Source organism: Poecilia reticulata, linkage group LG22 (assembly GCF_000633615.1).
Source record: "Poecilia reticulata strain Guanapo linkage group LG22, Guppy_female_1.0+MT, whole genome shotgun sequence".
NCBI lineage: Eukaryota > Metazoa > Chordata > Actinopteri > Cyprinodontiformes > Poeciliidae > Poecilia > Poecilia reticulata.
In genome coordinates, this window is record NC_024352.1 from 16,636,387 (window position 1) to 16,650,453 (window position 14,067).

The 14,067-nt window shown below is 37.9% G+C and overlaps 1 protein-coding gene and 1 long non-coding RNA gene across 3 annotated transcripts in view; both read left to right on the forward strand.

Annotated features, from left to right (window-relative positions):
• Positions 1-1,108: 1,108 nt before the first annotated feature.
• Positions 1,109-3,481, forward strand: LOC103458725 (uncharacterized). Its single transcript, XR_532615.2, has 2 exons — positions 1,109-2,796; positions 2,902-3,481. It is a non-coding gene; the product is annotated as an uncharacterized LOC103458725 (long non-coding RNA).
• A 1,400-nt stretch (positions 3,482-4,881) lies between these two features.
• Positions 4,882-14,067, forward strand: part of uggt1 (UDP-glucose glycoprotein glucosyltransferase 1) — a 32,780-nt gene continuing 23,594 nt past the window's right edge. For both annotated transcript variants that reach the window (XM_008399726.1, XM_017302603.1), the window contains exons 1-9: positions 4,882-4,964; positions 6,340-6,478; positions 7,212-7,291; positions 8,888-9,018; positions 9,110-9,222; positions 9,317-9,491; positions 11,657-11,753; positions 11,860-11,938; positions 12,220-12,320. In XM_008399726.1, coding sequence (XP_008397948.1) covers positions 4,934-4,964; positions 6,340-6,478; positions 7,212-7,291; positions 8,888-9,018; positions 9,110-9,222; positions 9,317-9,491; positions 11,657-11,753; positions 11,860-11,938; positions 12,220-12,320 — 946 coding nt within the window. In that variant the 5' untranslated portion in view covers positions 4,882-4,933. The remainder of the gene's footprint in view (positions 4,965-6,339; positions 6,479-7,211; positions 7,292-8,887; positions 9,019-9,109; positions 9,223-9,316; positions 9,492-11,656; positions 11,754-11,859; positions 11,939-12,219; positions 12,321-14,067) is intronic.

The window sequence follows — 14,067 nt, forward strand, 5'->3', positions numbered from 1 at the left end:
TTTTTTTTTTTTTTTTTAAACCAGAGTGGGCAACTTTCTTTTTTGTTTTATCTCCATTGGTCAGTCAAACAAATCAACCAATCATGACAGGCCAAGTGAAAATAAAGAGGGGTGGGTCACAACGTCACTTACTCATTCATGTTTATCTTCACAAACAGACCAGCTTTTGTTCGTGCAGCATGGCTATTCGGACTTATTTAAAAACTAACAATCGGAGGACAAAAAGTAACAAATATATTTTAAAAACAAAAAAAGACTGTGGCAACGGACTGAATGTTATGTTTTTAACATAATCTCTGGTCGGCTTGTGGAGCATTGTAGGTTGCCATGGCAATGGTGTGCTTAAACGACAGAGAGAGATGGAGAATATAAAGCTGTGAGTGGTTTAGAGTTGATCACATGTTCAGGTTGTTTTACCTTTGTTTACCTTTGCCTTGGTGCATCACAGCCACTGTAGTTTCTGAGCGTTCAATAAACGACAAAATTGGACTACTCCTCGTTCAACAAACATCAAACACAGTAAATATGTTTCATTAAGTAGGCTATTTAACAAACAAATGTCTTCTACCGAGATAATTATGTGAAATTAAATTAATTGTCTAATATAAAAATAATAGTTTGCTGCTGTCGGGCTCAGCGTCTGAGAGTCTTTTCCTTAATAAAACAATTGTTTCTCCTCTTATTTAGTGGAAATATTGATGTTGATGAGACTTAATGATAACCTTTTTCAACCTTCATAGCTCCACTGTTGAAAATGAGAAGCTAACATTCACAAATGACAATGACATAAAATCCAGCCCACCATCTGGTTTGAGGTGATTCTTCTGGAACCTGTTGGAGGAAAAATATCCCAACTTCAGAAGGTGAGCTTTAACTTAGAGCTCTGTGGTTCCTCTTATCAGTATGAGAGTCAGTGTGAGGAGGCGCCATGTTAGGAAGATGAAATGGAAGCTGAAGGATCTTCAGAACAAACAGGTCATGATGCTGGGCTACTGATTATTCCTCTTTCTGGACACAGGATCAATATAACAAGTTTTAAAGCTAAAATTAATGGTTATATGCCAGACATGGAAAAGTGGGATGCACTCTATGCCATGATGTTCAGAATTTAGGTCTCATGGCATCTCAAGGTGTCAACATTGCAGCCAGTGGGCTGAGGGAAATACAGCCTTATTTTGTAGCAATTAAAGAGCTACTCAGCTTTTATAGCTTCGCAAAAAAACATTAGCAGCACTGAAGCTCCAAAGCAATATGGTAAATGAGATGTACAAAGTATTCATAACTTGTAAATTTCAAACTTTTGTGTTGTAGCTGCACATTTTAGTCATTTTTTTAAGGATCTATGTGATAGATCACTTGAAAGGGCTGCATAGGTTTGAAGAGGAAATACATCATTTCCGGAACATGGACATTTTTGTCTATTCTTTGCAAAATAGCTCAACCTCAAATAGAATTGAAGTCATCTGTGAACATGTTATAGGTTTAGCTTTCAGTTAGGTATAAGTCTGCTTTGTCTGGGCCATTCTAACACATGAACATGCTTTGATTTAAACTGTTTTAGGTAATCTCACTGAAAGGACATGATGCTTCCACCGTTATGTTTTACTCCAGGGATGATGTCCTTAATGTGATGTTTAAGAGTAACTTTTCTGCCACATGGTGCTTTTCCTTTAATGACCTGTCTGCTGTGTTCCCTGGTTTTCATTATGCTATTTTTCTCTGATTTTGAACAAACCTCTAAGGCCATCAAATGTATTTATGTTAGAATTAAATAGCAAAAACAAGGATCCTGTTTTAATAAACCAGGGAACTTCTGCTTCCCACAGTTTGGCGCTGACCCAAACATCGGGAAGCACTGGCCTAATTGAAAAAGTGCGTGATTATTTACGTGCTCCAAAACAGCAATCGACCTCTTCTGCAGCTGTATTTAAGACTGGAGCGCAGTGCAGCTCCGAGTTCGGCTGCTGTAATGTGGCGAATTAGCTTCATGTTAGAGACCCCGGCTGACCCCCATTATACAGTCAGGGACACATTTAATTAGCGGCAGCTCACGTGAAACGACAAAATGTATTAATATTAATGGAGGTTTAATTGAGGTCGCTTTGGTCCCCCGTTGAGGCTTTCAACCTCTAAAATGGCTGACGTGTGATAGCGCGAGCAGAGAGAGCCCAGAGCCCAGGCTCGCCATTTCGTATGTGACCCCGGAGAAGATGACAACCATCTCCCATAATTCATCTGAAGATGTCACCTTCCTGACAAATGAACAGGAGCCATGGGCAGTGTGTGTGTGTGTGCGCGCGCGCGCGTGTGTGTGTGATGGTGCTGCAGGCAATTTAGTTATACTTGTGAGGACTCACTGCGACGATTTGGCCCGTCCTCGTAGGGACGCAGCTGACTTTCAAGTTAGTTTACTGTGTGTGTTCAAGCATCTATACGTGGGCTATCCACATGTTCATGTAAATATGAAGGTCATGCCTAGAAGGATAATTAATGTTGCTGCATTTTTTATATATATATATATATATAATTTTAAGTCAAATCTTGGAACTGCTCCCTCTGGAGGATCAACTGTCCAATTTAATTTAGGCTACAGAGCGAGTAAATGGAAACTCAACAGCCATGTCTTTGCACCCTGGGACACAGTCTCCATACCTTTCTTCTTCTCCTTTTTTTTTAAATCAAGACAATGCAACAGGTTGGCAAGGGGCCTGTCATATGTCACCAATCTCCCCCAGAGGGACTGTCTGCAGAACATGTTGAGCAGACTTCAGGAAAGGATTAACAAGAAGATCACAGGTGTTTTTTGTAAAATGATCTGTATTAGTTTCCTGTTTTAAGCAGCCTACAAAGCTCTTGCTACCTTTAACTCTGGGTATTCTCTTTTTTCTCTCTCATGGAAAGCAATCCTGGCCCAGCACTTTGTTTAGCAGGCTTCCTCCTTTGGATGCCCTGAGAGAACCAAGGAATGCACAGGGAGAACATGTAAACTCCATGCAGAAAGACTTCAAGCCGGGATTCAAACCCAGGACCTTCTTGCAGCAAGGCATCATATCTAATATTCCACATTGGTAGCCTAATAGTTAGACATAGCTCTTTATTTAGGTTGAAAACCTAAATCATCATGCTCGTACCCCATCCCTGTTGCGTCCAGTCAATCCAGGGTTGGATGGATCCGTACATGTTTAGCCCAAGACAGCCTGGGTGAGAAAAATCAATTGGATTGTTTTCGACCCAGCAGTTTTTAGAGTGTAGTCAGAGAGCAGAGAGGCATCAGCTTATTGAAAGTAAAGTGAACCATGAGACAGTTAATTTCCACTGTTTGTGCTTCAGAACATACAGACTAAGAAACAATTTATCTAAATCAGTAGTGTGGGATAAGATTGCAGGACCTTCTTTTCCTTTCAAATGCCAATTGTTTGACTTTTGGCATTTAAAGGTCAAATATTAAAAGTATGAGAATTAAATTTGTCTTTATGAGGTTCTCAATGAGATTTTATTCCACTAACCACGACAAAATAACTAGATTTTGTTGTAAATATTAATTTTATTATGCCAGTTTTAATGCTAGCTTTAGCGCATGTTGAACTATTAGACTGATCCTGATTGTTTTGAGTAGGCCTCGATTTAGACTCATAGTTTAATCAATATATAACTTAATCACTAGAACATTTTTCTTAGATATAATGATCCCGATTTGATTAAAATTAGTCTAATCAGTATTTTTTTATATTAGATCACATTCTTAAGAGTCTATAAGTCATATATTCGTCTGAAAGTGTGTTAGTTCATTATAACCAAAGAAATTGAAAACTAATCAGAAAATATTGAGAGTAACAGATGTTTTGGTATTGAAACTGCTCATGTCTGTTTTATAAGAGTTTGAAGATATTATATGAAAGGTGCTAATTTTTATAATCAAAATCTGTTTGATGCACTGGGTCAGAGGAGAGGTCAGGAGAGCCAGTTTGAGGCAGTTTGAAATGAGAAACACAGATAGCGGATAAACTTTGGTCCCACTTTCTTGAGTAAAATGTTTCTGTATGAAAATGAACACATCTATTGTTCGTACCCTGGGAACGTATGCAAGGAAGATAGCTTAGAGAGTGAATAGATTCATCCTTTGGCCTTGGTAACACCTGCATGGTCTCTGAGACCACCTCTAAACAATACGTTAGAACGCATCTGACAGTAGAAACACACCTTGATATAAAAGTAACTGAGCTAAAACAGCTGGTCAGATCACTGGGGTGGAACTGTCTTAAGGCACATCTTCGTATTTTTGTATTTGTTCACAGGTAATTAATGTTACTTTTCCGGCTTGGTATTTGATGGTCATGTTGAGCTGTTGGTGTGATTTTATGCACTTGATTGTTTGAATAAATTCTGGTTGATTGTGAAGTTGAACAGTAACTGTTGTCTTTATGGTTTTTACACACGACATTAACGGACCTGGGCARACAAGACAACAATGAGCAACATTTAGAAAATACCTCTCTTTCTCAACATTAAAAAACCCCCCAACAACTCACTTTAAGAAATAAACATTGACATAGTATTGATTGAAGCATTATAAATTAACTCCAATACCACAATATGTATAAAAATATAACACAAATATACAAAAGCAAAAATATGTCTTTTAAACATAACTAAAAAAAAAAAATCAACATGCCGTTTACTTTTACATACTACAGACTTTCAAAATGCAATCTAGATATCTTCCTTTATGTTAATAAAATGCAACTACAGATATTAATATTTAATTTTTTCCTTCTCTTTTTAAATAAAAGTGTTTGATTTTTGTTAGTAAATATAGGTAATTTTTAAAATAAACCTTAACATGCTTGCTTAGTGCTGCTTATAGTCTATTCATTCTGGACAGGCAAAGTCTTAGTCGCCTAATCCGGATGTGAGGACCCACCCTCAGCGGATCATGGAAACAGGAAGCTACAGAGCCGGCTTCGGTGAGGATAAATCAGTGGTTTTAAGCGCTCTGCAGCTAAATGTGACTCTATTTAATCTTGTTTCATGCTCTCATAGAGAAGGTGACCAAAGGTGTTTTCACAGAAACAGAAAAATATGGTTTTCCTTTTACGTAGGAGGAGTTAATATTGTTGGCTGTCCGTTTACAACCCAGCAGAAGGTTGGGTTAACTCATTGAGATTTCCTTTCACTCTAGTTATTGCTATACTTGTCTTTAAAACGTCCAGTGTTGTAAAATCTTAACAAGTGGCTTGTTAAATGCAGCAATTAGTTAGCTACTAGTTCTAACGTAACATCTTTTAGGAGCTTGATGATCTTGAAGCTGTGTGCTTATTGGACAGAGCAGCCACGCTGAAGGTGCTTATTGGACGGAGTTCAGGAAGCTTTTTATTTACTTATGATATATCCCTGCAGGTGCACAACATCTTATTCTGCTGATATCTGTCAAAAATGAGTCGTAAACCAGTTATTAACTGGACACGATTTACTTATGTTACCCTCCAAGTAGCTGCCTTACCTTCTGTTTTATAATTCGTCTTTAAGTGAAGTGTTTGGTCTAATGTCCTCTGCTTGCTGCTGGTTTCAACTGTACTGCTCAAAGTAAATTATTAATAGACTCAGGCATTTCCATTACCTCATTTTTTATATTAAGCATAAATTGTTGTGCATAATACTTCATAAATTTTTGCCTCATTAGAAACCAACTCAGACTTGCCTATACAACATATTTTGATGGATAAGGTCACCAAGTTATTCTAAATTACTGTACAAAACATACCTGAACATCTGCAATCACATTGTAAAAGCAGTGATAAAAGCTTGGTGTGTATTTGTATTCGGCCTCCTTTACTCTGATTCTTTTGCATTCTTTTGAGTTTTATTAGGAACCTGTGGTACAATAAAGCGGAGAAGTGTCTTATCTCAATGTTATAAGACTACAGAAGACTGGCAAAATCTAGTGACGCTTAGATTATTGGTTTCTTGCGACCTGTTGAAAGATTCACTTGAAACTGATTGTACTTTATCACTTGCTTTCACTTCTGTTGAATCCAGTAAAGTAGGCCACCTTACTGTTCTGTGAGTCCAGTCCAGTCTTAGTGAGGTTCCACAATATTAAAAAGATTTTTGGTAAATTATACTTTAGTGGCATAAAGTAGAGAGCAATCCAATATGTTTTACATCCTGTGCTAGTGTTGGCTTTTGAGCTTTTTAGATTTTTGGAGCATTACTCCTCCAAACATTCGTCTACTCACTGTGATCCAACAGCTCAAATTGTAGTTGAACGTCAGTTTTTAAATCCATTTTAAATAAGGATCAGATTGTTTGTCACCACTTCTGTTTATTGTCTCTTGTCAGGTACAGACAGGAGGATGTGGCTCCTGTGTGTCCTGCTTCTGTCTCTGCCGTCTCTTGTTTCCAGTGCTGCAGACTCGAAGGCCATCACCACCACCCTTGCAACCAAATGGGCTGATACTCCACTGCTGCTGGAAGCCAGGTACCACACCAAATTGCTGTAGCAGATTTCTTACTGTGTTGTACAAAATTCGCACATAGGTCAGTCAGCATCTGTCCTCTGTTGCCCCTGAGTTTAATCTGCTTGCTTAAAAAAAAAAAAAATAGTAACAAAAACGATTAAGTTGTACACAGTGATGAGAAAAAGTGTTTTCCTCCTTTGTGTTTGTCAAACATGAATATTTCAGCTCAACAAATTTAAGTATTAGAAAAAAATTAGGCACAAAATTCTGAGTTTTAATATAGACATTCATTATGAAAAAATACAAAACTACATGTCCCGCTGTGTCACATCTTTAGAAAGCTGTGTTCAGTTTCTCTAGACATACTCAGGGCTTCTTACTGCCACACCTTCTCGACCACCAAGAAAGCACTTTAGGACTCCACCATAAGAAAGCGACCAAAGTGGCCTGCATGGCGTAGTTCCAACACGAAAAAGATGCATCGTCATCTCAGTTTTCCCAGAAGACATCTTCACGTCCCAAGACCTTTGGGAAAATGCCGATGAGGCTAAAATTTAATTTAACCACTGCATTTTTTATTTACTTGTATTATCAGTGTCTAATATATACATGCATTTGTTTGATGATCTGAAGCATCTATGTTTCACATGTAGAAAAATAATAAATTATAAACGGCGCAACACTTTTTTCTCACCACTGCTTATGGCTGCATCATAAAAATGTCACTTATTGTTTTTGCTTCTTCTTCTTCAGTGAGTTTCTGGCAGAGGAGAGCCAGGACAAGTTCTGGGACTTTGTTGAGGCCAATCAAAACATCGAGGGAGAGCATGATGGTAATGTAGAACTGCTGCAGACGCTGCAGACCATTTTCTCTTTCACTTTCTGTTCTGGGAGCTTCTGAATTTCTGACGGCGTTGCTGCATCTCGGCAGTGTATTGTCAGTGCTTTGGTCGCGTACTTAAAGGAGCCAGAACCAATCTCTGTTAGTAGCAGCTGGGTCACAGCTACTGTGGCAGAAGAGAAGTGGTGATGTGGTTTAATTTTAAAGTGAGAAGACAACTTGGCACGTTGTTAGCTGCTTATGTATGGATTGATATTTTCTGAACCATTCCAGATTTTGTCACACTCAGCCACATGTGTTAATATCGTTTCTTGAGGTTTTATTTGATAGACCAACACAATGTAGAGCATGTGATAGGGAAGGAAACTGATGCATGGTTTTATTTTTGAAAGAGCGAAAAAAATCCTTACGTTGGTGTGATTAACATGATGGAAGACGCAGCTTCAATGGAACAGTCTCACTTGGAAAAGTTTGGCCTGAATCAGTGGTTTGTTTTCTACTCATCCTCTCATCAGCTGTTCCCCAATGCATGCTGGTAGTCAACACCAGTTTTCACTGTGAGGATGGTTTTTAAGGTGACATCATTGTCAGTTTTTCAACTTATGCAGTTCTCCACATGCCAAAAGCCAAAAGCTCAATTTCTGCCATGTTTGCTGAGTTCCCTGCATGATTTGTGGGATTTTTTATGTCTTTCTGTCAGGGAAGACTTTCTTCTTCTTCAATGAAAGCCCGATTTGAGATAGTGTGACTAATAGTTGACTATGGCTGCAACTAGTGATCATTTTAGTGATCAAATATTATATAGATTATTCTGATGAATAATAGGATTAAAAAATTGGCACATTCTGCAGATTTTTCATTTAACCTCTCAAGCCTTTTTTATGCAATATTAGAAATACATTAAAAAATGCAGACAAAGAAATAAATTGATTCCTTCGTTAAATCCAAAACCAAGCATTTTATCTCCTAAAATGAATGCAATAACATAACATTCCTTTAAGGAACATTGGATCATTTGTAGCAATGAATGCATCTGCAGCTAAAAATTACTTCTGACATCAACATGTGAAAAGCTCAGCCCTTTCTGCTGGACTTGGCATCAGTACAGAGCAGAGCTGATCTGATGATTATTTTTCTTGGATTAACTGATTGATAATTGGATTGGAAATTTGCTTAATATGAGTTTTTATTTATTTGTTTTACATAATTTGAACTAGGTAAAGTTAAAACTATCCCAACTGAGAAGTTCTGGGTAGAAGATATTCGCTTTTTTTTTTATCTTGAAAGCAAAGTGTATAATGTTTTTGTACAGCTTAATTACTGTTCTCAGGGTGTTGTTCTTTCAGCAGATGGCCTTTTTTTAAGTCTGTAGACTCCAGTTAATGAATAATCGATTACTGAATTAGTTCCTGCTTGTTTTAGTTTATACTTTCTGTAAAAAATTTGTTTGTACACCATGACATTTTTAATAAAATCCCAGGTGTTATGGTTTTTAAATGAGGCACTGGATGACAAATGAATAGGAATGTCAGACTTTTACTCTGATCACCTGTTACATTGTTGTATGTTTTGTTTTTTTCCCCCACAGACACAGACCAAGCTTACTATGAGCTGATTGTGAAGAAAGCCAGTGCTCTGCTGAGCTCCGTCCAGCTGAACATGCTGAAGTTCGCCCTCTCTCTGAGAGCGTACTCTGCCACAGTTCACTCCTTCCAGCAGGTAACGGGAGGACCTGCTGTTGCCTTAAGGGTATGTGCTTACCTATAAGAGAAGTCAGTATTTGTCATTGTTTTTTTTATTTTCTTATTAGATTGCGTCCACTGAGCATCCTCCCTCTGACTGCTCAGCTTTCATCAGCGTCCATGGAGAGAAGTCCTGCGATCCAGAAAGCTTGGCAACGCTGTTGAAAACTGCGACGGAAAGGTAATGACAGATCTTCACATATAAAAGTGCACATCGTAGTCTTTGAGTCAGTAACATACTGACAAGTCAGGTGATGTTATTATCCCCGTTGCAGACAGAAGCCATACCTTTTCAAAGGTGATCATAGATACCCGGGATCAAATCCAGACACGCCTGTGATCATCCTCTACGCTGAACTCGGGACGAGAGATTTCCAGAAGTTCCACCAAGTCCTAACATCCAAAGTCAACGAAGGGTCGGCAGCTTACGTGCTTCGTCACTACGTGGCTGTAGGTGTTCACACACACACACACAAGCGCTGTTACTCTACTTTTAATATAGTAGATAAATAAAAAAAACATTTATCCACTTACTCAGGTTCTCCGACTAACAGTTTGGGCTCTTTTAAAAAAAATTGTCCTGTTGTCACGCCACAGAAACGTCCCTGAACTATATTCAGTTCTGGTCCGTTACTCGTCACAATTAAACCTCTGCTGGTCACAGATTGAATTTCTCTTTAGTCTCAGAGTGTTTAAAGAGATTTATGTTCAGTCATTTAGAATCTGATCATTCTCTATATACTTTATTTTTGCTGAAACCTTTTTGAAACCAAACTCTTAGAAAATGTTTGACAAATCAATTTAATTCAGTTTTTACCATGAATTTAAACTGCTGTCTTAATCATTGTTAAGAAAATACAGAGAATAGAGTTTAAGTACTAAAATTATTATTTTTTTAGTTCCATCTTAATTTCAGGATTTTTTACTGACTTGTTTCAAATCTAATGAATTGATTTATTTATTGATGGATTAAAAATCTACTCATTTACTTAAACGTCATGGTGCAATGATAGTCATTTTTTTCATTTTTTGTAATTGCGTTAAAACAACAATGCGCCGTTTTGACTGAAAAGTGCGGTACGAATATGTGAAACGGTGGATGTAACTTGTAGTGTTAAAAATGGGCGCTGAGTGGGTAATACAACTAGAGAATCACTTCATAAAGCAGGCCATTTACTATTTGTCCCCACTGCTACAGCAGACAATACCAGATGTCCACATTTGTGAACATATGGCAAAATAATGATTTTAGTGCACTTGTTCTCTCAGTTTTCCTTATTTGACAAAAAAAAAAAAAAACTTGTGGAGTTTAACCAGGCTTCTCATTTACACCTGGGATGAAGTGTTTCTCCAGTTTTTCATGCCAAGTTGAACTTGGATTTCCTCCTTTCTCACATGCAAATGCAGCCGATCCATTTATTTCTCCCTCTGATTATGCTAAATTATTCTCACCATCTGTTTGATATGCATCGAGTCTTTATGCTTAACTAAAAAAGGCCAATTCAGCACCAGTTATTGGACAGTCAATGTGTTCGGTAATGGCTTGTTATCTGTCCTTTAAATCTGTCCCTGAAGTCACAGAGTGTTTGTCTTTGCAGAGGAAATTAGGTGAAATGTTCAACAGGTGAGAGGTTGATGGAGCCTTTTGGAAAGACAAAAACCGGGTCACATATGTCGTCTGGGTGTTTGCATTTGCAACATGAGGTGCAGCCAGGCTTCCTACACAGCCTGTGAATGTCTGGAGTTTTATTTAATTATCTTGAAAATCTAGATAAGTCCCAAAAAATGAAGAGCAGAGAATGGACATTAAGGCTGTCAATGTTAACCCCTTAAAGAATGCGATTAATCTAAAACGTTTAAAGCGTTAATATTACATAATCCAGATTAATCACATTATCTATTTTGACCTTAACATCGCTCTCTCGCAGAGTTTTACTCCGTTCAAAGCAGCTTCACTTTCTTGTACAGTAATCCTGTCAGATACTGTCAAATAAAGTTCACTAGTGCCAAATAAATTCTTAAAAAACAAAACACTGCAATGGACATTTAGATAAAACCAAGGTGGTATGTAGCCTACTGACTGCAACAGTGAATTATCCTCCCAGCGAAGCACAACCAGTTTGGAGTCAACATGTTTTGATTACTGTTGAAATAAAATTACTTCCTTTAGAACTTACTGTAGACGAACAGCTGAGATGTTTGGTATAAAAGATTTGTTTAAACATTTTTTTTTTGAAAATGTGCATTTTTACATTTTAAGCTTAGAAAGTTTAGCACAGTGATTGCCGAAATCGCTAGGGTGTGATCAATCTGACTACATTTTTTTATCAATTGACAGCACCACTTTATATGGACTTTATTCCACGTTGTGCTGGACATCCATCCCTACGTCTAGCTGTCTATTCGCCTGCCGATCTTTCTGTTGTTGGTTTGTCTATCTGTCCATATTTTAAGCTTTGAGGTTTTGACAAATATTTTCCTTAGTAAGCAGTATTTGTATTAACACAAGTGCAGAATTTTGACAGGAAAAAGTGCGGGGACACAGGACAGGGACAATAACTCCCTGAAATAAGTTTTCTTACTTTATATACTAACATCTCCTCCTTTCGTTCCAGAAACCTAATGAAAGCAAAGTGTATCTGTCGGGGTACGGAGTCGAGCTGGCTATTAAAAGCCAGGAGTACAAGGCAAAGGATGACACACAAGTTCAAGGTTTGTACTCTCTAAGGAATTCATTTACAATAAACAGACTCATGCTGCTGGTGTAATCACTGAGGAGTCCTGACATGAATATCTAGTTAATTGATTTTGCTTTCAGGGGCGGAGGTGAACGCCACAGTGATTGGCGAGAACGATCCAGTGGATGAGGTCCAGGGATTCCTTTTTGGCAAACTGAAGTGAGTGTCTCTGTGTTGAGCTGCGATAAATTTTCACAAGCCTGGTCTGGTTCCAACGGCATTAACTCCAGCCAAGCGCTTTTTTTTTTTTTCTTCTCCTTGCTCTTTTTATTCTCCAAACTTAATTCCCTTGAAGCGCTGACCATATCTCTGCTCAGCTAACCTGCAAATAACTAAATCAATCTGTGGTTCCAAGCACTCTTCCTCTTAATTAGAAGTTCAGTTCTACTTTGTAGCTGCATTTTCCTAGATTGTCTCTCTCTCACTCTCTCCCTTGCCAGGACTCTCTATCCAGAGCTCAAAGAACAGCTGAAGGAGTTGAGGAAGCACTTAGTAGAAAGCACCAATGAAATGGCACCGCTAAAGGTCTGGCAAATGCAAGGTGGGTGTCCTCTTCCTTTAACCCATCAGCAGATAATCCTTTTTATTCCTCTGCTGTTTCCTCCTGAACGAATGGCTGCGTAAGCGCAAACACAGGAAACATTTGTCATATGATGAATAAATATCCAGCTGGCTAAAACAAACATCAGAGGTGGTAAAGCAGCCATATTGACTGACTAGCAAATGTTATGCTGTAATCTCACAACTAAGACCTGTAAGCTACTCTACTCACCCTTAAGCCATAAATCGTACAAGTAAGTAAAGGTTATTTATCTTTACTTTGAAAAAAGTAATATTGTAAACCACATGACCTTAAAATGTTCTTAGTTTGTACTAAGACTGCACCACCACATGCTAATATAGTAGAATAGAGATGCCTTTCATTCATTCATTGTAGCTATTGAGGCGTATTGGAGTAGATCAGGCTAGTAGCAGCGCTAGTACTTAATCTAAGATGTGTGACAACTGCTTTATCTTCGGAAATAAGGGTTTCAACTTATGCAATTAAATCAAATAATTTAAGCTCTCAGAGAGGGAAAAGAGAAATCTTCATATTTTTTCTGCCTAGAGATCAATATTTGCCATACTTCCTGTGGAATTGGGTTCCCTGCTGGCTAGAAGCGCTCACCCCTCCAAATTGTGCATATGATTGCAGGAGACAGGAAAGTCTTCAAGCAGCAGCTCTAAAGAGCATTCTGTTTATGTTAAAAAGAAGAAGAAGAGTGTTTTTAAAATTTATTTTGACAATACATGAATAGTAAAAAACGTCTGGCTTCAGTGCCTGCTTTTCCTAATTTGTTCAAATCCCGGCAATCTGTGGGGTGGACTGATTTATTTATTTTTTACTAAAGGTGCTTATCAAGTTTATACATTTAATGTAAGATGTTACTACTTCATTATTAAGCCATTTAATGATTGCATAGTTATAAAAGAAAACATTTTAATTCCTCAAAACAACATTTGTCTGAGATGTTTATCCAACTTTAGATGACAGCTGGTTTTCTTTTTTATTTTGTTTTAATCTCGGCATCAGGGAGTTAACCAAATGATTTTAAGGCGTCCTTGGAAACCGGTTGTAAACATGAAAGCACACTTGGCATGATTGGATAAACCATCTGTACTTAATATCCGTGGACCACTTTCTGTGTTTATACAACACTGGTCCAATTGTGGAAGCCCTATTCACACAGCAATTCCTGGTGTGTGCTGCTCTTTGTTCTGTTAAACACACACCAGCGAAGTCATCCGGGTCGGTTCATGGCCCACGGACATTTGACATGTTGACAGGGGAAGCAACTGACCCCTCTGACAACTGGATGACTCCATCATCTGATGTTGACACTGAGAGGATGTTTCCAACAGAGCAACTTCTGCTGCTTTCCGTTTTGTCTCCAATGGGAGCAGCAGCTATATTCTCTTATTTGGCTCCTGACTGCCTTTATATTTATATCAGCACTGATTCTTGACTGACACTGAAGAGGCGAAATATGAAAATGTGCTCAGCTGGAACGTCTCAAATTTATGTAAATTAGACACAATGTTTACTAAGTCTCTGTTTTAGCCATACCTGGATGCAGGGTTGTGACTGAAGAGTATAACAGTAAGAAAGGAGAACATACTAGTGAGCAAAATGTTAATGTTTTGCAATTGTGGTCATCGTTACAATATTTACCAATTAAAATAAAAAACATTTTTCAAAGAAATTCCAGTTGCCAAAAATATAGACTAAAAAAGATTGGTAACACTGT